Here is a 24,724-nt window from a genome sequence, read left to right as displayed (position 1 = left end):
GAGAGGAAAGGCTGCCACTTACCACAGGGACTCCCCCCACCAGGGAACAAACATGTAATAATCAGTCTGCATCACTACCCCTGAGGCTACTTCATAACCTCTCTGCACACAACTCAGAGAGATGAATAAACATTTATAATAGAGAGTCAGCAATGCTCAAGCTGCAGGCTTGGGAAGGTCACGGGCACAATATTCTAACTGACCCCTAGGAAGAGATAAAGAAATGTCTTTTTTCTGTTGCCCCTTTCTCACCAAGTCTTAAAATCTCTGCCCTTAGAATAAGCAAGCCTTCCCCTTAATCCAAACAATAATTTATGAAGAGGAAAAGCCAATTTCTCTTCCTTCACTAGGCTAAGTGGTCATGCTCACTGCAGCTCCGTTTTGTCTTTGCTAGGATTTATCAACAAGATTTTATTTAAACAAGCAAAATGAAAAATAGTAATAAATGAATTTCAGTGCAACACTCCCAGATCATAACATTTTTACTTCAATTAAATGTAATTCCCAGGAGAGTCAATGGCTTATTCAATTCTACTTTTGGTGTTCAATGCATGAATAAGTAAATGAATGGCGTAGATTTGTAGTTCTCATTTCAAGAGGAGATATTTGAAGTGATGTTTTGATATTCTCAATGACTAGAGAGAGTGCTGCTGGAATTTCATGGGTAAGATTGGGAATGATAAGCATTTTGAAATTCAAAGGACAGTCCCACACAATGAAGAATTTCACACCAGATATGCTGACAGCCCTCTTTTACAAAACACTGGTGTGAATTATTCAATGTTAAACATAAAACCTAGACAGTTCTAAGTTTCCCCTTCTATATTTCATCTTTCTTTCTGAATGAGGTCACTAAGAAGCAATAGGCCAAGTGATTCATTGCCAAACTCACTGGAACAAACAATTTCTGTATGATAAGATGCTTCCATAAAAAGCGTGAGGAACGTAGCTAATGACAAACTGTAGAGAAATATTCATCAATGTCGCTCACACAAAATAATGTTGCCTAGTGTAGCAAGGCCCATCTCAGGCCCCTCAACTGCCCAGCTACAATAAAGAAAACCATTTTTGGAAAAATAAAATTGTATGTTTGGGAGCAGAAGCCTCTAGCAGGCAAAGGAAAGTGATTTGTTCAGTTTTATTGGAATTTTTTTCTTGAAAGATAGATTGAACTTCTGATTATTTCATGAAATGGGGAGGTTTTTTTTAGTTATGACCTCAAGCCCAGCACACTATTTCACAGGAATCTTACCACCAAGTTATTGCCGCAGCCCTCCAAGGTGCTGAGATTGATGATGAAAATCACCACCGCGGGGAAGGTGTTGTTATTGATGAACCCCCTGCAGTGGGAATCCCCATGCCTTCCGTTCAGGGCAAGATCTGTTTCAGAATAACCGGAGAAAAGTACTGTGCAAAAATTAATCTTCATCGTAATGGCCTGCACCCCACAGTAGACGCTGATATCTCTTTCAGCTGAAGTAAAAATACATAAAAACAAACAAATATAAGTCACAAAAGCACAGTGGAAGATACATTCATTTGCCCTCTCAATCTGTTGAGCTCGTTCCCGTATTTGAATACACCACGATCCGATGTGAAAGGTATTAAGAAAAGTAGCTAGAAAAAACAGTCTTCAGTTTAGTTACTTAGGGAGTGATCTTTAGGTATAGAAATTAGAGTCCATCTCTGTTTCCCTATATAGTAGATGTGCATTACATGTTGGTCGAGTATTATCAAACGGTTAGAGAATTGAGCAGAAAAAAATCAGGTTACTGAGGAAATTCAGAACTGAAGTAACTGAATTATTCAGATCTCCTGTCTGGAGTCGTGAGGCTCACCACAAATGATGCCTGTTCCCAGTGTAAGGAAGAAACAGTTAAAATCCACCCTAAGCCAAAATTGTTGAGCACTTTGCTATTTTGTAACTTATCTTATCCAGGACATAGAAACAAAAGCCATCCATTAGAATTCTATTTTATTTTTACCTATATTAAATCACCCTAGAGAAAGAAAATGAAAAATAGTGTGCTGATATGGCAAAAAAATTGCATAGCCTACTCTAAGAAAAGTTTGCCAGTCACTATGCCTCAGTAAAAGGAGCTAGGTATGGAAATGCTAAACACAGCATGGTTTGCCATGACTGTAAGTTAATAGTGATGGGGTCCATTCTAGGCCTGTAGAGGTAAGCGCACACACATACACACACACACAGTTTTCATATCTCTAGTTAGTTATTTTTTTACATGTAATGAAGAAAATATGTGTAGAAAATAGAGAGGTTGCCTACCAGCTAATTCACCAGAGGCAAAAGCATTTACTTTTATTGGTACCTGTTAAAAGTTGAATTGTGCCCTCCCTCCAAGAAAAAAATAAGGAGCAATGATGTACAAAGTGCCAGGACCTCAGGTTGTGACTTTATTTGGAAACCCAGCAATTCAGATGTAATTAGTTTAGCTGAGGTCATACTGGAGTAGGGTGGGTCTCTAATCCAATGACTGGTGCCCTAAGGAATGCCATGTGAAGAGAGAAACACAGAGAGAAAGCCCAGTGAAGACAGAGAATTGGAGTGAGGCATCAATAACCCAAGGAGCGCCAAAGATTGCCAGCAAAGCTGGGAGAGGCGAGGAGGGATTTACCCAGAGGGAGCATAGCATAGCTGGCTAACACCTTGATTTTGGACTTCTGACTTCCAGAATTGTGAGACAATAAATTGCCAATGATTAAAATTACCTCACTTGTGGCACTTCATGATGGCAGCCCTAGGAAATTAATGCAGTAACCTTGCCACTTTTTAACACTCTGTTTCACCACTTTGATAAAGAATCCAAAACACGCATGAGCTTTTTGGACTGTGGACACAAACAAAATTTGAATAGGCTATTTGGAAAAATGCACTTGATTGTTTAAAAAGTAAGAAAGAAAGAAGGAAGGGAAGGAAGGAAGGGAAAGGAGGGAGGGAGGGAGGGCGGGAGGGAGGGAGGAAAAATAAAACATATTTTTGGTAAATAATAGGATATTCACCTAAGTAAATGTAAATGTTATTCAGGGCTTTTTGGCATATAATTAATTTTCTAAGGATAGAGGTGTTCAATAGCATATTTCTTTGGACTATTTGTTCTCTGCACAGTTTTTTGTTTTTGTTTTTGGGGGTTTTTTGGGGGGGGGGTTGCTGGCAAAGTGAATCATATTTTGAGTATCTGAATAAGTCAGTATGGAAACTTCTATGTTTGATTATGATTTTAAACTCATTACAAAACAAAGAAAACTTTTTCATGGCCAAAAGGCAATATTAGGCTATTTTTTAAAATTTATTTCTTTTTAATCCTCACCAAGGATATTTTTTCCATTGCTTTTCAGACATAGTGGAAGGGAAAAAGAGGAAGACAGAGAGAGACACTGATGTGAGAGAGACACATCATTTGGTTACCTCCCGCACACAACCTGATCAGAGCCTGCAACTGAGGTATGTGCCCTTGGATGGAATTGAACCTGGGACCCTTCAGTTCGCAGGCTGATGCTCTAACCACTGAGCCAAACTGGCCAGGGCTGGGCTAGTTATTATGGAAAAGTCCAAGCAATATTCCCCTTGTAGGTAGAACAATAAAATGAGTTCATTATGAAGTACACTTTACTAATATAGAAAATAATAAATACCACTGTCAGCTGAGAGAGCATCTACCCGTCTTCAGCAACGTTAACTGTTTAAATGCAACCAAGACTTTTAAATGATGCTCTTTCTTAAAAGAACGGAGTTCATTTTAACAAAGGTTTATTGAGTGCCTACCAACCTCAAAATGCTTCTGAAATCTATTGATTTTTCTCTCTCCTGGTGCTATTCCTTGGCTCGTGGTACCATTACCTTTTCCCCTGGAATATTACATTAATTCCCTAATGGGTTTCTTTATTTCTCCTCTTAACCTCTCTCATTAGCAGGGCCATTAATACATGAATCTAATCATGTCACCTCTTTGCTCAGATCTTTAATAGCTACGCACTTGGGCCCAAAGTCCAAATCTTGAATCTGCTCCCCAGGCCTCTCTGTGATCCGCCGCCTGCCTGCCTCTGCATCTCCTCTCTCTGCCCTACCCCCTTGCTCCCTACACTTGTTTCACTGAACTTCTTTCTGTTCTTTAAAAGCCGTCACCCTCATAGAAGCCATAATAGCGGGTGCCTCCTGGGGTGGAACTGTCCAGAACAGAAGAAACAGGAAAAATTTAAGGGGTGATAAAACTGTTCTCTATCTAGGTCTGTGTAGCGATTTCATGAGTGGATGTGTGTGTTACAACCTCAAGATGTGCCCTGAACACTGCTGCGTCGTATCGCAAAGTGGGTAAAGTATTCCTCCGTACACTACAGCGAGCCTTTTAAAAGCCTACTGCAGGTTTCGCACCCAGGTCTTCAGCCAGCGCCCTTCCCTCTGCTCGGGATTCTCTCCCACCCAGGCTTTGTCCGAGAAACTCCTGATCTTCCTGCAGGTCTCAGATTTCATTGTCCTTCCCCCAGAGACTTCCATGATTTCCAATCCAAATTAGGCCATTCTGTCACAAGCTGTCATACTGCCTTAGGATTATCTATGTTTTTGTATATTCGTCTTTTCATTAAACTGAAAGCCCTGGAAAGCAGGAAGTTTTGATAGTCATCAATACACTCCGGTGGGCGCTTAATTAATTAATTAATCACATACACTGAGGATTCCCAACGTAGTGGTCTTTGTTGTCAAGCAGATCGCTGTCCATGAGGGGAGAGGTGGCCCCCAGCAGCAGGAGGATTGGGCAGGGATATGGGGGCGTAGGAAGTGAGCCTCGCCCAGACCCGCTGCTTAGGAACAGCTTCCTACAGAAGATGGCTTTGAGCTGAATTCTGACGTATCGACAGGAGTTAGCTACAGCGAAAAATGTATAACATGGAGGGGACAGCGTCAAGAATGACCCCAGTGTGAAATATGCTCGGGCTGGCTGGGAGCTGGACAGTTCAGTTTTCATTAGGATTTAAAATGCAAAGGAAGAAATGGCAGGGAATGAAAGCAAGTGGCAAGGACAGAGGCAAGGTCACAGGGAAACTTTATGAATGAAACGGTCTCTGTAAAGTGACAAAATGCCTACCTGCGTGTAGGCGTCCAATTCTCAGCTACTGGAGAGCTCACTAAGAACTCTCTCTGGGCCCGGCCGGGCGTGGCTCAGCGGTTGAGCGTCGACCTAGGATCCAGGCGATCGGGGTTCGATTCCCGGTCAGGGCACATGCCTGGGTTGAGGGCTCGATCAATGACTCATCATTGATGTTTCTATCTCTCTCTCTCCCTCTCACTTCCTCCCTCTGAAATCAATAAAGATATATTTAAAAAAAAAAAAAAAAAAGAACTCTCTTTGGCATGTCATAAATATATCGAAGTGAATATACCCCATTAAATATGTTACAAAAAAGAAACATCATTCTTAACCTGGACCCACCGGGGACTCCAGCTTCCTCAGTTCTGTCTGAGAGGAGCTCGCTGGTGTTTACAACAGCTTTACAAACGGCGCTGATTGCTTTGTCCAGATGGAGAGCTCCCTTCTCCTTTCTGCTTTATCACTGAAGACTTGTAACCCCTGCAATGGAACTGAATTTGCTACAGGCTGATCCCCCTTGGAGATATGACAACAAACTAAAGGTTTTTTGCAGTGTAAGAAAAGAGATCTGTTCAAATCCATCCTAACCTAGTTTTCTAAAGACTTCTCACTGTCCCTTTCAAGGAACACATTTTTTTCCTGGTTGTAGATACTAAAGACATCCATTCAGCACAATTTTTCCATTTGTGAGGCTCTGAGGGGGGGGAAATGTTGCTTCAAGTTGCCAATGGGCAATTTCTGACAAAGGTAGAATTTTTTAATTTTTTTTAGAGATACTGAATAACAGTTGCTCTTAATAACTAAGTGTTTTGAGACTTCAATCCCTGCCTGAATTGTAATATCCCTTGGGACTATACTCAAATATTAAGCAACCCAATAAATAACAACAACAAAAACCAACAAGTAAATGCCTTTAGATGTTGCATGTTTAGTGTTTGTGTTTAAAAATATTATGTTTAAGATCTCAGTCCTGTTTAGAGGTGATGTGCCATTAGGTTGCCAAAATGACAATTTTTCCCTTGATATTTAACCAAGCCAACCCTTTCATAGAAATTTAAAAATTACAGTATTCAATAGAATTCAGGTTAAAATAAAGAAATGCTCTGCACTCCTCTCACCTATCATTTGAGCAATGAGTTTGTCTCAGATTTTCTAAAATTATCAAATTTTAAATATCCTGTCATACTGTCTACCATCTATGTATAAAATTGTGTTGTGATTTAGGGTTCCTAAGATATGGTTACCATGTAAATGCTGGGAGTCAAGAGGGGGTGGATCCAGTTCTTTTTTAAAATTTATCTTTATTGTTGAAAGCATTACAGATGTCCCCTTTTCTCTCCCTTGACCCCTTCTACCCTGCCCCAGGCCTTCTAATTCTTAAAAATATCACTCTGCTTCTTTACCCACAATAAAGTTCCATTCCTAGACACCTAATTACACTTGTCCTTTTAGACATAATTACTGACAATACATTGGCAGCATATTATTAACATATCCAACAAATTTATGTCTAACTTTGTTCTTTTTCTCAACAATTGCATATTCAACTGGATAAAACTAACAGCATCTAGATGATGGTAAGTATTCCTAGCTGGTGACCCAGTGATTTTCATTTCATGTTAATACTGTTAAGTTTAAGAACATTTCCTTTCACTAGTGTCAGAATACTTATTTTAACATTTTTTAGTGTTGCTTGGAATAATAAGGGCCCAGATCAATGCAGTTATTCAAATAATTTGCACAGCCATATTGTGCTATACAAACAAGCAGGGCGACACCCCCAAACCGGGCTGTCAGCTTTACTTAGCACTGCAAAGCAGTGTTCAAAATGTCCCTTCACCAATGATATAAAAAGTAAAAATCTGTATGAAAAGCAATTCTGGGGGTCAGTGTATAGTGCAAAAAAACAAAACATGGGGTGCACAGGAACAGGAGTTGAAAACATAAAATCAATGCCATCACTTTCATACAAGCTAGAAGCTATTTATTTATTTCAAAATCTAAACTATATCCTGCTTCATGTCAACAACAAATTCAAGCAAAGTGTGTACTGCGTACATATTATCACAATACAGTGATAATCAGTCTCTGTGCTAGACTCTGGAGATAGACATGAACAGGACTCCTTTGCTCAAGGAACTTATGGTTCAGTAGAGGAGACAGAAGAAAACCAGACAATTATAATGCAGCCTCATAATGCTATAACAGAGGTCTCTATACCATGTTATATATAACCATGTCTTGGTAGGGCAGAGGCATTTGGAAAGAATTGTTGAGGAAAAAAATAGTTTTAACTGGCTAAATTTTATAAGAAATTGAGTAAGGACTGGCATGAAGAGAAAGAGATGTCCCACTGATACTCAGGTTTCTAGCTTTCATGACCCAATGAATTATTCCCTGAAATAAGAAGTAAGAAAGGAAAAAGATAAGCTCAGTTTTTGAGAGGCTGGGGTACATATGGGACATTCAAGCAGAAATATACAGCAGGTAGTAGGAAATATGAGATTAATATTTGGAAGATAGAAAAGAGTAAAAAATATAAAATTAAGAATCACCAAATACTCAACATGCCATTCATAAGCAATAATAATAGATGAACTACCCCTGAGAGCATTCAGATAAGAAAAGAAATAGGCTAAGAACAAAAAAATAATATCTACACTGTCCTTTAATGAGGCTCTCCCTCATTTCCCTGATGGAATATAATAACTCTCCACCTCACTTTAGCTGTGAGTCTACTATATTGCTTACATTATATCTGGGATGGATATTTATTTTCCCACTAAATTATGAACTCATTGAAAGCTCCAGGTTTTCCCAGAGTGCCTAAGAAATACTCAGCAAATGTTTATTAAAATATACTTGATTCAATTCTTTCGCAAACAGCATGCATGGTTTCTAACTTTTTAATATTAAGTCCCAAGATTCACAGACAAAAAAATTATGTGCACAATTAATAGGAATTTGTCTGCGCTGTTCACCCAGAACTCGTATTTCCTATCTGTACCCTGCCAACTTCCTGAGATGATTCCTGTTTTCAAAGTTTTAGATGAAAATTCAAATCCTTAATGTCAGGTATTTTCTGACTTCTAATTAAGAAAATTCAACCCATTAAATAATATGAATATAATGGATTTTCACTATTTGTTTGGGTACTTAACCTTTTTTAATGCATTCGTCTTAGAGACTAATTATCTTCCCTCATTATTAATGAGTTTTTTTTTAAAAAAAAAAAGCATTTATCCTTAATAGTGATAGATTTGCTAATCCCTATTGTCATTAATTAATAGCAAGCAAGTGCGTGACAGCCGCCGAGGTTGGCAGAAGCACTGTGGCTGGGCAGTAACACAGAGCCAGCAAATCATCAGGAGTACTATGTCCAACCAGCACTGTTTATACGTTACTGTGCGCATGTGTTACCAGAGAGCCTGGTGAAAATGCAGATCCTGACTCAGTAGCTCTGCGTGGGCCCTCGACTGTGCATCCCTCGTGGGCTCCCAGTGATGCCAATGCTGCGAGTCTCTCACTTAACCAGCTGAGTTCCTTAAGCACAGCTATATATTTTGACTGGGCAGAAGCTAAGCCTTAGGTAGATTCTGTCTGGTGGGATTAAACACTCCCACCAAATATCTGCTTGTATGATTCACGTGCTCACAAGAAGGACAAATCTGTATGAATACGGGACAGGGCGGGAGAGAGAGAATCACGGAGCAGATGGATGTGTGTCATCTGACTTCCTCCCCGGTCTGAGGAACGAACTGGTTTAAATCTCAGCGAATTTGGAAAGCTTTCTGAGACTGAGCCCAAATAAGTCTATTCTAGTGCTCAGGGGGCAATGTGTGAAACTAAATTGGGAATAGGATTCATCTCCTACCCCACCCCGACCCCATTCCACAAACCATAGCAGTTTAATAGCCGAAGGAACAAGACGGTCGGCCGGCCTCAGATGGCAGCTGCCCCCGGGCACTCGCTGCGACTGTGGAAAGAGACAAGGGGGAAGGAGGGGTGAGTCTGCTGTGAATAAATGGAGGCTCTGGGCCCTTCACATAAGGTGTCCCCATGACTGTGGCTGCACCTGTGTCCATGGTTCATACCTTCAGGGTAGCAATGGTTTAAAATGGACAGTACGAACCAAAATCCCTTCACTATAATAGGAGGGAGCTTTTCTGTATGCTGAGGAGTGCACTGCTTCCTATTGCCATAGAAACCTCACTTGGAAATCATTTACTTCCTGGTAGATATTCCAAAACTAATTTATACCATTTAAGCAGATTATAAGAGTAATTTATATACCATTTCCGTTTCTCTCTCTGTAAAGGGGGAGCAGTAATATTTGGCATCACGGAAACAGAATTGCTTAGAGAACAACTGCTGTATCTGCTACTTTTACTCATTTTTTAAAGTTACTATTCCTCTTAAGTTTGTATACAGATTGAGATTTTGTTGCTAAATGAGGGAGAAGTCCTGAAGGGGTACTTATATTTCATCTACAGGAAATGCCAGCCGCAGATGAAGAATTTAAAGTGGATTCGAAATTCAAGTTTCCTCTCTATGTGGAACAGGTTTCTTGCCACCTTAGTTTCCCACATCTGTGTCTCGTTAGCAAATGCAAGCTGTTGTTTTCGGTGCTGTAGCAACACTGAGGCAAGCTCTGCAGACTTATACTCACACTGGCTGCTCCAAACCAGAGGAGTTCGGTCATCTTTTTTCAGGAAGGGAAAAGCGCATGGGTTTTATTTCTAGGAGCAGAGGAAGTGAAAAGTTCATTCAGTAAAGAACTTAGTTATTGAAGTAAAGAAGGGTAGGGACTCTGAATTATTCAGTCACTGAACTTGCTGACTAATTGCTCTTCTCTCCACTGCACTTTATCACTGTAGATTAATCAGGATGTGATCAGCAATCGCTGCCTGGATCAGTTCTTCTGCCTCATCAGGTGCGGTAATTGCAGTCACAGCTGCAAAGCGGGAAGCAGGCATCCTCTCCTCAACCAGAGACCAAAACACTACCAGAAGGGGGGAGGCAGGAGAGCTGGCCTTGTCTACACAGAGGGCCAGAACATAGTCCCTAGGGTAATTATTCCATTATCCGCCCTTTGTCTTTGGGCACAGAACAATGCAAAGGTTAAGCAAAGCCTAACACAAAATCAGACCGTTCATTTTGCTTGACCAACCCATGAATTATATTGATTATATAGGTGATTCTCTATTTTATTTCCTGTGGAACACTAGTGTTCATTTAAATGTTTTTTTCCTTGTGATGAGAACTTTTAGGATTTACTCTCGACAGTTCTTACGTACATCACCACGTTGTACATTACATCCCCACTACTTATTTATTGTATAACTGGAAGTTTGTACCTTTTCATCACTTTCATCTAATTCTCTCAACCTCCACTCCCACCTCTCATAACCACAAATCTGGTCTCTTTTTCTATGAGATTGGGTTTTTTGTTTTATTTTTTTGCTTGCTTGTTTGTTTGGTTTTAAGATTCCAGACATAAGTGAAATCATATAGTATTTTTCTGTTTGTCTTTCTCTGTCTGACTTATTTCACTTAGCACAATGCCCTCAAGGTTCATCCATGTTGTCACAAATGGCAGGATTTTCTTCTTTTTTATAGCTGAATAGTATTTCATACATCTCTAGACTTCTTTGTCCATTCATCATCTGTTGATGCTCACTTAGGTTGTTTCCACGTCTTGGTTATTTTAAATAATGCTGCAGTGAACTTGGGGGTGCAGATATCTCTTTCACATAGTGATTTTGTTTCTTTCAAATATATACCCAGGAGCAGAATTGCTACACAATATGGTGGTTCTATTTTTAATTTTTTGAGGAACTCTATGCTGTTTTCCATAGCAGCTGCACCAATTTACATTCCCACCAACAGTGCCCAAGGGTTCTCTTTCCTCTACATCCTTGTCAGCATTTGCTATCTCTTGTCTTTTTGGTGATAACCATACTAACAATTGTAAAATGATATTTCACTGTGGTTTTGATTTGCATTTCCTTGATGATTAATGATGTTCAACATATTTTCACATACCTGTTCACCATCTGTATGTCTTCTTTGGGGAAAAAAAATTATCTATTCAGGTTTTTGGCCAATTTTTAATTGGATTATTTGGTTGTTTATATATATAATTGTTTAAACTTGGCATTCAAAATTCACTTTTAGGCATTGTGGTTTGATGGAAAGAGTCCTAGATTTTTTGGTTTTTTGTTTGTTTGTTTGTTTGTTTTAATCTGTCAACTGCTAACTTTGTTGTATTAGATAAATTCTGTTCTTCAATTCTCTCATCATAAAATAAGAATTAAAAATGATTTTGCTTTCCTCTGATTCAGCATGTAGAACCTATTGCTTTCTTCCTGCTAATGATAAGTTATATAACACTGACTTACATTCAGTTTCCCATGACTGGTTAGTCACCATAAAACAGTGTCACAAAAGTTCTGGTGCCATAAACCTAATCTCGCCTTGATTGTGCATTTATCATTAAAGGCTTATTTGAGGTCTGAAAGTTTAGGTTAACCCTAGAAACTATCATTTTCCCCCCAAATGGTGCTAGTTCCAGGAGGTACCCATCAGTCACAGAGGTCAAATGCATGTACCTATATGTTTCACTCTGGCCAGATAATTCCTTGGTACCCTCAAAGTCAACTGTGGTTTGAGTTTTATTCTAGGAAGAACACAACCATAATGTTAGTGCGGCATGTGTCTATTCCCTGCTATTAGCTTGGAAAGTCAAGAGTTAACCACCTTAAAATTAAATGTTATCTCTTAAAATTTGAAATAAATTAGACCGTGGTGTTTCCCTTGGCTCGAAGATAAATGCCATGGAAATTAAAGAAAATAGTTCTAATATCATGAAACACAAAGGTCAGATAGGGTGAGATGATTACTCTCATCATTATTAACATTACTTTGCATTTAGATAGCCCCTCTCCTTTGCCAGACTGATCTCATTCTAGCCCACTGCTCAGCAGATGAGCAGCTTGTGAAGCTCCTGATGACATCAAGGGTGACCCTGATATGGAAGAGGAGAGTGAGTCACTAGGGGAGTGAGCAATTAACCTCTAGGCTTGGTTTGCTCACTCTGGTCTTTTGCAAGCTACCTACAAAAGTAGATTTAATTAAAAATAATACCCATGTAAACTAAAAGCCTCTCATGGAACTTCTGATTTATCTGGATTTCATATTTTTTAAATATAAATTTTAAATTACAACATGTGTGTGTGTGTGTGTGTGTAAGTTTAGAAAAGTTGGACATTTGCTGTCTAAGCTGGATAGTACTAAAAGTGCTAAGTTATACAAAGACAAATACAAATTCAAAATAAGAGGCTTAGTGCTCTCTGTTGAAAAAAAAGAAATGACTTCTCCCTCCCTTTTTTAGATCATTTACATCAGAAAATTTGTAATTGTAAGTCCTTTCTTCTCTCCTTGAAATGTGTATTTATCTTGTAGACAATTAGACAGGTCTTTTGTCAGCTCTATGACCTAGAAATGTCTTTTTCAACAACCTGGGAAGCATCTCTTGGAAATGTAAACATCAAGGAAGAAAGCACCCCAGTGGGAGGCTGGGAGGGTGGGAGCCCAGCTTCAGCGGGATCCTTGCTGCCGATTGCAAACGTACCTCCTTTCATAAAGATATGAGAATTTTATTTTTCCTCTGGATAAAGCCAATAGGCTAACACAATTACCACGTAATTTTAGGATAAACTCTATGTGACAAATGGTGCTGTCAAGTTCTCTTACTTCAAGACTAGTTATTGTTTATCTTGAAAACATATCCATAATGGTTTGCATCTGCTTGGCTATATAAAAGGGGGAGATTTCTTTCTGTCTTTGCAACCTCTTAGTGGATTGCCTGTGATGAGCACCGCATTCTGGTTTAATGCTTATTGAATGATAAAAGTGTTTTCATCTCTACTGTCTTTGTGGAGAGGATTTCTGGATTGAGAGATTTTGTTTTTAATCGTTTCCCCAACCATGACGGAGCTTTTATCAGGAATAATGGACTCAAGAGAATAATAGAATATACTCTGCCAGTTGTTCTTAACCATAAGTGTATATTTGACTCATCTGGAGGATTTAAAACAGATTCCCAGAACCATACTCTGAGATTCTGCCACTATATAGTTGGGGTGAAGTAGTAGAGTTCACATCTTAACAACTAGCCCAGGTGGTTTTGATGGAAGTGGTCAGTGGGCACCACTGTAATTAGATATTTTAACATAAGTTTTTAAATTTACCTTATGAAAAATTCTTTTGCTAATCCCTCCCTGGTTCATGTACATATTTTATTTACCTTTACAAATATATAACTGCAGCAGCAACTAGATCCTCTCTGCTAAGCAGTCTGTTTACATTTGGGCTTCCTTTCCCATCCATAACAGAGTAGGACTGGGCCACCCTTCTCAAGGCTCGGGCCCCTCACTCTCAGGAGAGCCTCTGCCTCCCGCCTCACTGCAGAGATAAAGACAATTAGCATCTCTCAGCTTCTCTGCCTGTGTCTTTTATTTTTCGTTCTTTCCTAAATCAAAGAAACAGCTATCTCTTTTTCAAAGTTAACTCCTCCAAGTATACCTTAAATCTCTTCCATATTTTACTTCCTCATTACCTCAATTATTTCATTATTAGCATTCCAAATCTCTGAATACTTCCCCTTTACTCCTGTATACTCAGTTGTCTCTAGACCTCTAATCCTAAAATTCTTCCTTTTCATTTAAATAGCTGAGTCAGGTTGCTCCTTCCTTTCCTTTCCCACCAAAGCTATCTGGCTAGTAGTCTATTTTCATACCTTTCATTTTCCTGTCCCTCCATTTCTTGCTCGCTTACTGCACAGGGATTCAGCTCTCACACAGCGATTCTCAGTTTCAACCTCTGTCCTCAGGCCCAGTGCATATTTCCTACCACTGGACAGAGGTTGCCACCCTAGGTTCTATAAGCATCTCAGATTCATTTTTTCCAAACCCAACTTTCTTTCCAAAATATGCAAGTGCCCTATACTTTTGCTGTCCATTAACAGTATCAACATCCAGTTGTCCAAGTTCAAAACATCCTCCAGTCCTCTCTTTCTCTCACCTCCCAAATCGCATGAGTCCTCAGGCGCTGGAGAGCCCACCGCGTTGTTTCTCAGAACAGCTCCCCCTGCTCTCGCCCCGCCACCGACTCCTGATGTTTCTCTCTGCAGCTAGTCCCTCCAGATGCCATTCTCTACTTTTCCCGCTGCCTGCTTTCTAAAACAAAACATCACCTGGCCAAACCCTCAAAAGGGTATGTTTAAAAAGACTCAGTGGCTCTTTATTGCTTATAAAATAAAGACAAAACGCTTTTTATTACACAAATAGCACCAAGTATTCTTGTCCAAACAATTGAACCCAAATTTACTCAAACCTCTAGCTCTAATTAGTTTACAGGAGAATGTTAAATGATATGTCAGAGTCGCAGTCAACCAGATCAGAGTGTCAGAGTTCTACAAAACAAATGACCAGATTACTTAAAGAGATAGATAGTGTTTTAGAAAACCAAAGGACAGAGAGGAACTGTTATAAATTAAAATAGACTTAAGACGCATATTAACAAATGTGGGTGTTTTAGAAGCAAAATGGCTGAATATTAAATGATATTAAGGAATTGTTTATTAGATGTGCACATGGAGGTAATGATTTTTAATTTTTTTCATTATATATTATATATATATATATATATATATGCATGATTATGAATTTATTGTAAAATATTCCATATGAATTTATTTTAAAATATTCCAGAGATGGGGTGGTAATAAGAACAAGAAAGATAAAACAAAATTTATAAATTTTGATAATTGATGAAACTGATAATCAATATAAGTACTCTTTTTATTACTCTCTACTTTTGTATAGGTTTGAAATTTTCCATAATAAAAAAAATGTAAGACACTAGCCCAAAACACCATCATTCCTGGTATTCAAAACCTTTGACAACCTGCCTTTGCATAACTTTCTGGAATTACCTTTAGCCAGTCCCTCTCCTGACCTCCATATTTTACTTGGCCTGCGGAGCACCTGCATCCTCGGTCTGGGCTCATGCAGACATTCCTACACACTTTGGTCTTTACTCTGGAACGAGCCAGATTACCTCTCTGCAGATAAACTAGAAATCTCTCATCAACTACTTAACAACTACTGATTGCTCTGTGCAAGTGTGTCGCCTTGGCCTGCTCCAGACATAAGAGTACTGTCAGGTTTAGAGAATGTAAAATGTGACAGAAGGTATTTCAGTTTGCAGGGGAGACTTGAAAAAGCAGTTTCAGGTTGTCTAACTTTTATTTTGAAAATGTTGAACTGTGGTTCTATAACTTTATCAGACATGAAATGATGAATACCTAAATGAATTGTTGGATTTACTTGTCTTTGAGTGCAGATTTTAGGAACCTGAGAGACATGTCTATTACTATGGTCAAAATATCATATCTGTCACCATACTGATGGGTTGCTAAAAAATGTACTCTGAAGCTGGCCTTGTACTTTAGTGGTGACCAACATTTTATTGAAATAGTATTTTTTGAGTATTGCATAATATTTCACAATCATTTTCTTAAGTGTTTTTCCTAATAAGTCAATTAGCATATGTGAGCATTTTTGAGAGTCTGAGTTAAGTTATGAGGGGGAAAAGGCATAAATTAGGCAAATTTTGAATGAAGTTAGCCTCTCCCAATATTTTTCACATCTGTGAACAGCCATTATAATGATATTAACTATGATGAACACTTTGTATGTTAATGTGGTTATAATTTACAGCTCCAGAAAAAATTGTCTTTTGTCATTTGCCATTTGTTAATATCCACTTAATACAGAGGGGTACTCACCTCATTTTTCATATGTATTTAAATGACTTACTTTTCAAACATAATCACTCTTTCCAGATATAATTAGAGAAAGATTAGGCTCAGACTTACCAGGAAATCTACTGTGGAGGTTGGCATCACAGTTGTAGCCATTGAACTGAGCAGCCCCGGGAAGCACTCTAATTGTTAGAAGCAACAGCAACCATATCCGTTCCATTGCAAAACCTAGAAAAGAGTTACTTATCATGTGAACATCACCAGCCTTCACTCTTACTCTCTGGGAAGACTGAGGCTCACAGTTGGATAGGCAAGCAGTCTACGTTCATGCAGTCAAAACTCATTAAAGGCCCAAGGATTATCAGAAAAAGTTATTAGCAAAGAGGCAGAGATTTTGGTTACAATACTTCAAAATTATTTTCACTCCTGCCTGGCAGGCGTGGCTCAGCGGTTGAGCATTGACCTAAGAACCAGAAGATCGTGGTTCGATTCCTGGTCAGGGCACATGCCCGGGTTGCTGGCTCTATCCCCAGTAAGAGGCGTGCAGGGGGCAGCCGATCAATGACTCTCTGTCATCATTGATGTTTCTCTCTCTCTCTCCCTCTCCTTTCCTCTCTCTGAAATCAATAAAGAGATTTATTTTAAAAAATTATTTTCATTCTTTGGCTTTATTTTGCTAAGGGTGACAAAGCCAGGCTTTTGTAGCGGAAGAACTAAGGTATGAGTTATAAGATTTGTAAAGAAAAATTCTTTATTACAAATAGGAAGAACTGAAACCAGGTATTTGGCAGATTAGAGAAGCAGAGTTAGGCAGACTGACCAATTTGGACAACTCTGCACTCAAAAATACCAATAAACATCAAGGCGGAGGAATTTAACACTCAGGACTTGATTCTCAGAGAATTCTAATGCTCTTGATTACCAAATAATGTCAGGAAAATTTCCCCCCAACAAAGAAATTCCAGACTATTTCTCCAAACCAGTGGTTTGCATATCACTTTGTCATGAACAGGACTAAAGCGAAAGGGGGAGCAGGAAAGCACCGTGTGAGGAACACACCATGTCCCTCCAGCGACTGCTCATTGGTGGGTAACAGGACTGCTATAGACATAGGAAAACCTTGAATTCTTAGAAAAAAGTAATGGAAGGTGATTTTTTAAGTTGTCAATGTGGGTTGAATAAACAAATATAAATTCACTTGAATACTTAAACACCAGTCAGTCTGGTGTTCAATTTTTTCCCCCCTCAATGCCTTTTTACTGGCCTGATAAAGTTAAAGTATCTTCTAGGAGTGTCCAACTTATTCTTAAAATGTAGTCTGTTCACTAAAAAAAAAAAAAAAAAAAAAAAATCTTTTGGGTTGGTGGTTTTGGTTTATGCATAAAAAGCAAAAATAAAATACAATTATAAATGATTGGCTCAAATAATTTAGTGCACTTTAAAAGCTTGAGGTTTGGGGAAGAAAATGATGTTTTAGATGTCCTTAAAGATCTGCCCTCGGATGATGAATCGTCTTTAGCAAAAGGAAGGAAATACATCTTGCTTTTGAATCATTTCAGTATAACAAGTTCATGGTGAACGACATCACTTGGTGAGGATGTGGGAAAGGAAGGCATGACTTTATGCTCAAAAATAGTATGAAAAAATATTAACTCAATAGGAGCCTCCTTTCTTCAGCATTATAACATACTGCTCAGGCACAAACCTTATGACTTTGGTGAGAAAAACCACATGTCAGGTTAGTTCTGCTCCCCCAGGACAGAGCCTAAACAAAAGGCTCACACAAAGGGCTGACCCCAGCCTGGGCTCCCTGGGCCGCACCTACACCTTCACTGTCTAGCCCCTCAAGACACTTCAGGTAAAGTCAGCCCTGCTCTTTCGGAGCCTTTAGAAGACTGCTGGGAAAAAGAGCAACTTGTCTCCCAAGGGCACGTTCCACCTCACGCACACCTGTCTCAGCCCTGCCACTCCCTTCTCACGGCGGGTGTCCCTGCGGCTCTAGACCCACACTGTTGCCTTCACTCCAGAGATGTCTCCCACCCCTAGGGATTCATACAGTCAGAAATTTTCAACGGTGAGTTATTTTATTATTCCAAAATGCTTTCTAGATTTTATATTCTCTCATAACAGAAAAATAACATACTGTGCACAGAGGGCACTGTGTGCCAGACCATTTACCTATAGTCTCTCATACATATTCCTTATCATAATTGGATGATATTGGAATTATTAGTCCAGGTACAGAGAAAGAAAAATCAGTCTTAGGAAGTTTAAGTGACATGAAAAACAAATAGAGAAACTAGAATTCAACTTCAGGTCTTTCTGACAACAGTTTGCTACACAGATTACCTATATATCTTTTAGTAAATAAATTCAATGGGTTGTTGCTTTTTCTATGGTTGCCATTTATCATCAGTTGTTTTCTTTAGATATTTTAATGATGTAATCTTTAATAGATCTTTTCCACCTAAAATGAATAAACAAATTCTTATGTAGTGAATCTAGTATGTTTAATAGATATATTTTATAATATGAACAGAAGGGGGAGAAAATTATGTTTTTTAAAAGGGAAAGTAAGCCCTTATTGTGAAAAGAGTGAAAATTATCACTGTAGACTAAACTGGACACGTCTGTGTTTACCAAAAATGGATGAGAAACTCAAGCTATGTGAAAGAACCTACCGACGGTAATAGCAAGCCTTAGCTTTACCACTTTAGAGCCGATCAGAGGCTGTCCAAAAGAGGCATGCCTCTGCCCTCCCCCTCACACTGTGAACAGGGCCTCCAGCGCTGCCATGGGTATTAAAACCCTTAATAAATATTTTTAAAGAAAAGAAGGTAGCAGTAGAAGGCAGTTTGCTTTAACAGAAAATACAATGATTTTTATATCAGCACATAAGACTTCAAATCCTCCTTCAGTCAATCTCTAGACTTGTCATTTAAAGATCAAGATGCTGATCAGAACACAGCATAGTCTGGACATACAGCAGGTATTAGGATATTAGTTTCAGGGCCACCACACATTGATGTGCGAGTTGCACCCTGCCAAGGGCATCCAGTGGAGAGAGATGCTGACGGAGCCCGGGCTCCTTTGGCAAAGCCACGCACTCTGGGGCTAGACCGCCGCACACAAAGGAGTCCCACGGACTGGGGGCAGTTCTCATTAGTTTAATCACATTATTATATTTATAATGTTTTCCATACTGGTCTGTGTTTTAGTATTAAAATACACTGAGCCCTGGCCAGTGTGACTAAGTTGGTTAGAGTGTGGTCTCATACACCAAAAAAGTTTGGGGTTCGATTCCCAGTGAGGGCGCATACCCAGCTTGCGGGTTTGATCCCCAACTGGGGCACATACTGAAGGAAACCAATTGCTGTTCTCTCTCACATGGATGTTTCCCTCTCTCTTCCTCCTTCTCTCTCTTTCTCCCTTCCCTTCTCTCTAAAATCAATAAGCATATCCTTGGGTGAGTATTAAAAATAAAAGGATACATCAAACAGGGCATTTTTAAAGGACACCCACATATCTTGTGTAGGCAGTGTCCACATTTGGGTCCCTTATAACATTGGCATTGTTTATGGCATTTCTAAGACTTTGGGAGGCTCTTTATAGTCCATCTACAAGCTAAAACAAAATGGTGAACTATTAACTTGCAGGCTTCCTGTTCCCAATCCTGTCTGCACATAGAAAATTTGAGCATCAACTCACAGTAGCAAACTTGGGGATGCTACCTTGCCACAGTTCCTAAAGTTCTTTTCTGAAATAAGATCACTTGGGGTTTGGAGACTATATTGAGACTCTTTACATTCATCAAAGCGTAATGTCTTGTTTGCTTGGACTCCTTAGCTGCTGGGTGAGTGCAGTTTTAAACATGTGTCATTCAGCCCTGATCTGGCTCAAAAAACATAGCTGAGCTTCGTATCACAAGGTAGAATCTGATTTCTGTGGTCCACTGTGGGGTGACCTGAGGTGCCTGCTGTCCCCTTGTGGTTCAGGCAAACTCTGGTTAGAGAACTGGAGCAGAAGCATTTCCTACTTTTCCACAGTAACTAAGTGCAGGGACCAACACCCTTACTTTGTAACAATGGTGTACAGGACTGCTTAACACAGCCAAATTACAAAATATTAATAGTACATAATTAGATAATAGATCATTGGATAATAATGAGCTTAAAGATATGTGTGCATGAAGTGTTTGTACATTTCTTAACTTAGTACTTTCATAAATTTAAATTGATGAGGATAGGGGTGGAGGAATTCAGAAGTGTTGGTTTTAAAAAAAGGCATGTGAATCTCTTAAACTGGTACTAATAGGCTCTGTGTTTTATACTTAGCAATATCAAGTAATTTGCTGTCAAATATGTCAATATTTTTCATATTAAATTTTCTTTTTAAAATATCTTCTTCCAAAATATGAATTTATAATTTATTTGCTTAAGATTGAACATGGAACCAGATAAATATAATTTCACTTTCCATTCTTACTCAATTGTACATAAAATGATATAGTTCTGTCACAAATATGGTTCTCTAGATTTTATATATTTGATATTTTTTAACCTGCCTTTTATTGAGATCTGCTATGTGCCAGGCACATTTATCAATTATTATTAAATGTTTACATGTGCCTGGTACTGTCCAAGGAAGCTGAGAAACAGCCATTAGAAAGTGTTTATCTGCATAGAACTTGACTTCTAGTGAAGGAAGTCAGAAGAAAACAAACTCTGTAAGTAAAATACAGAGTATATTTAATTTAAGAACTATGGAGAAAAATAAACTAAAAAGAATGATAGGAAGTTCTAGGGTAAAGGGGAGGAAATATTGAAATTTTAAATGAGATGGCCAGGGATATAAATCAATCCATATAAATTAAGCTCAAGGAGAGAAAAAAACAAGTTATGAACTATCATACTGACTTGTCCTTAATTTGTACTTCACTTTTTTTCTATTTAGACATTTCCCAAATAAATAGACTTTTAGTGCATAAATTATTCTCTAGGACTATCTTGGACACTTTGAACAGCTACATTAACCTTTTCAAATGAATAAGGGTGGCTCTTAGTGTCCCAAAAAAGTAATTCATTAAATAGCACCCCTGTGACCTGAGGAAAAAACAAGTGAACATGTTCAAAAGTGCCTTTATCTACTCTTGAGAAATAACTTTTGCAAAAACAAATGGGCTCAACAATTTATCAAAGTTTCATACTCCTTTAATTTTATTGGCTTCATATAGGCCAGACTGTACACACTGTTCTAGTTGGGAAGAAAAATTGAACACTCAACCCAAACAGCATTTCTTCAAATGTCTGATCATCAGTCTAAGAGATATGCATTTTTCCACTAAACTAAATCTGCTTGTTTTGTCATGCAGATTCACAAAAATATGAAATGGACTGTTTGGCATTGGTGATGGCCCCAATCCCCTCACTCTCAACCTTTCTCTGCATTTACTGACCAGCTAGCTACTTGACACAGCCTTGCTTGCCCTACAAGGGGCATAACCTCATTTCTGGTGCTTCTGTATCACCCACCCAAGCCTGGTCCTCAGAAAAGATCAGAAACGTCCATTAGGCTTTAAAAGACTAAAAGTAGTTTTAAAAGTTCCCAGGGAGGGGAAGGTGAAAAAATGTGTGTATTTTAACAGAGATCAAAGTTTACATTAAAGGAATAAAGCTGTCCTCAAGCTTTCAAAACAACCAACAGGGCCCAGGTAGGATCTGGGGCAAAACGGTGTTATACTGGTAGGTAACTGTCTTGCTTAGTTAAGTCTCATGGTATTGCACAGTCTTGCCTCTAGAAAAAAAAACATATTCGCTCACCCTACACAATCACGAGTTTTACTTATTTATTTATTTATTTACTTTTTAAAATATATATCTTTATTCATTTCAGAGAGAGGAAGGGAGAGGGAGAGAGAAACATTAATGATGAGAGAGTCATTGATCAGCTGCATCCTGCACACCCTCAACTGGGGATTGAACCTGCAACCCAGGCATGTGCCCTGGGAATCGAACCTCAACCTCCTGGATCCTGGGCCAACGCTCAGTGGCTGAGCCCCTCTTGGCCAGGCCACAATCACCAGTTTTAAAGAGCTGCAAACCCTGACTGTTTAATGAAGAAACATGTTTTCTGATGGGGTATTTACACTGAAGCTCTATGTTCTTTATGTCCCTGTTGCCCTTGAACATTAGAGGCAACATATATATTCAAAGGAAAATGAAAACATAAAACTTTCAGCAGAAACATCCATTATTATGTACATATACATCCTTTAACAGAGCATGTCCTTGTCTTGCTAGATACCTGTACTTTTCAGAATATTGCCTCAAACAAAGAAGGAAATTTGTTTAGACATCAAGAAGACATTCAGGAATTTTATAACTCTAAAGATGCTGACGTACGCCAAAAGGAAATATGAATGCTAAAGGTTGCTCCTGAGAGAAAAGCCTACTCCAATTTTCTCTGACACGAAGTGAGTGTTCATTTATTTCTGTTTGCCTGCCTTTCTCACTTGTCTTTCTGTTCAGGGTTTTCTTGGGTAATCTACAGCATTTAAATGATCGACAGTGTTTAGTGTAGAACACTGATTCTAGCACCTTAGCATTTGGGGTACTAAGAAATTGAACTAAGTCACTCGGAAAGCTTTTTTATAATAATTCACCAGGTTCATTTTCAAGATACATGTATATTTCATCCTTCTGAAGCAGCTTTGAAGATGTTAGTATGTTGACTTCCTGAAATACAATAAAAAATTAATAACAAATTAATAATTTAACTGTTTATCTTAAATGCCCATTTCCTTTTCATTAATTTAACAGTTAACTATTACTATGATTATTTCAGAATGAAAATATTTCTTTCTCAATAGAGATGATATACAAAATATTTATGAGCCACCGCAGCACAGGAATTGGCAATCAGAAGGGATACCATGCTGATCTGTTCTGGCTGGATATCAACCTTTTTCCAAAACATAAAGGGTATTTGTATGGGTACCAATAATGATAATGGAAACTTAAGTTCATGTCTTGGTGACTCTTGCTTAAGAATAAAAGAGCACCTATCTATTAATACTCCACTCTTTTATATTCTTTTGTTAATTCATTCAATTATTTATTCATTCCATAATTTTTACTGAGCAGTTTCTATGTGTCAGACTCAGGGCACTGGGAATCCAGTGGTGAGCAAAACAAACATGATCCTTACTCTTACTGAGTTTACAAACTAGAGAGGGAAATGGTCATTAAACTAGTAATTGCACACATAAAAATATACTTACAAAACATAGTTGCTAAGTGCTATGAAAGAAAAGTAAACAGTGCTTCAAGAAAGTAAACCGTGCAACCTAATTTAGATGGGAGGTGTCAAGAAAGACTTTCTGAGAAGTGCCACAGTTGACAAGAGTTAAAGGATCAATTTGAGTCAGATGAAGTCTGGAAATTAGCACTCCAGGTAGAGCTCACTGCATAACCATGGGTCCCAAAATGTAAAAACAGTTAATTTTTTTGGTGAAGTTTGAAAGAAGGTCCATGATGCAAAACAAGGAGGAAAGGAAGCCAATGTGCACCACGTTCCCTAAATGGAATGGGAAGTAAATTGAGGACTTTAAGTTGAGGACTAGGGTTATAATGTCCTGAGTGAGGTAAAGGAAACAAATTTAATAATTTAACAGAAAATAACGAGACTCGGTGTTGAATTCTGAGTCCAGAGTGAGCAAGAGAAAGGAGTCAAGGGTGCCTCTCAAGGTTGTCTTGGTCAGCCAGGTAAACAGCAGTACATATACTGAGGTGGAAAAATTGGGGGGAGGTACCTACTGGTATGGGGCAGGATTGAGAAGAAACCAAGATATCAGCGGACTAGGGCCAAATGGAATGGGGTTTAATTTTTCTGTACAGAAAGTGAAATATTATAAAAGATGAAACACATAGCAAGAGTCAGTATAGCAATCTTGTTTTAAGTTGCAAGGGCAAGCCTCTGCTGCTTATCATGGAGGGTAAATATAAATATAATATGTACTGACAGAAGAATGTTTCTAACACAGTCCAAGGAATAGCATCTTATTGAGTAATTAGGATCTATAGCTACCTCATGTAGTCAAAATTACCCCTCAAATTTCTTAACTGCCCTATCTTTATGTAAGATTCCTGAGTAATAGAAAAATGTTTTCAGTAAGTTTCCCCCTGATCATTTCTGCCCCCCCCCCACCCTTTGAGGAAGACAGGAACAGAACTTATATGAAAAGGAAAATATTGCCTAAGTCTGACTTCCAAATCTCCTTATTTTAAAGTTGAAGTCGAGAAAATAGCCATAAAAAATCATGGTTTTTCCCTGTGAGAGACAAAGGATATTTTTGGCTCTCCAATATCTGGGCTTTCACTTGAAGAACCAGGCTTGGAGATCTGAGCACTGAGTTTGCACTAAAACCCTCAGAGGAGATGTGAGATAGGATATGTAATAAATGAAATGCTTGGATCCACAGGAAGGCACTTGGAGAGAAGTGGGAAAGCAACAGTGTTTAGATTCTGATATGGGGTGTTCTTTCTGCTCCCTAATTTAGATAAAAATATCCAGGCAGATTCATGGAATCTATAAGCAAAAGGAACACATGCCTGGCTTTTTGTCTGCAATCTGGTGGAAAGTGTCTGTCAGAGTGTCTGTGCCAACATTAGAAAGTCAGAATTGAGTAGCTATGGTGATGGAACAGATCTAGACAAAGAGAAGGCTTGAAATAGCTTCCCATACAGTCTCCAGGCTGGCTTGGAGATATCAAAAAAGCTTTCAGAACCCTTCC

The 24,724-nt window shown here is 38.7% G+C and overlaps 1 protein-coding gene across 1 annotated transcript in view; it reads right to left on the bottom strand.

The window, feature by feature from the left end:
* ZPLD1 (zona pellucida like domain containing 1) overlaps positions 1–16,156 on the bottom strand; it is a 37,364-nt gene extending 21,208 nt beyond the window's left edge. Inside the window, exons 1-2 of the mRNA XM_016209426.2 lie at positions 16,048–16,156; positions 1,253–1,473 (exon numbers count right to left, since the gene is read on the bottom strand). Coding sequence (XP_016064912.1) covers positions 1,253–1,473; positions 16,048–16,153 — 327 coding nt within the window. The 5' untranslated portion in view covers positions 16,154–16,156. The remainder of the gene's footprint in view (positions 1–1,252; positions 1,474–16,047) is intronic.
* Between the last annotated feature and the right edge of the window lie 8,568 nt (positions 16,157–24,724).

Source organism: Miniopterus natalensis, chromosome 6 (genome assembly GCF_054644295.1).
Source record: "Miniopterus natalensis isolate mMinNat1 chromosome 6, mMinNat1.hap1, whole genome shotgun sequence".
Lineage (NCBI taxonomy): Eukaryota > Metazoa > Chordata > Mammalia > Chiroptera > Miniopteridae > Miniopterus > Miniopterus natalensis.
The sequence above is the reverse complement of the archived record's forward strand: the minus strand, read 5'-3'. Positions and strand labels throughout refer to the sequence as shown.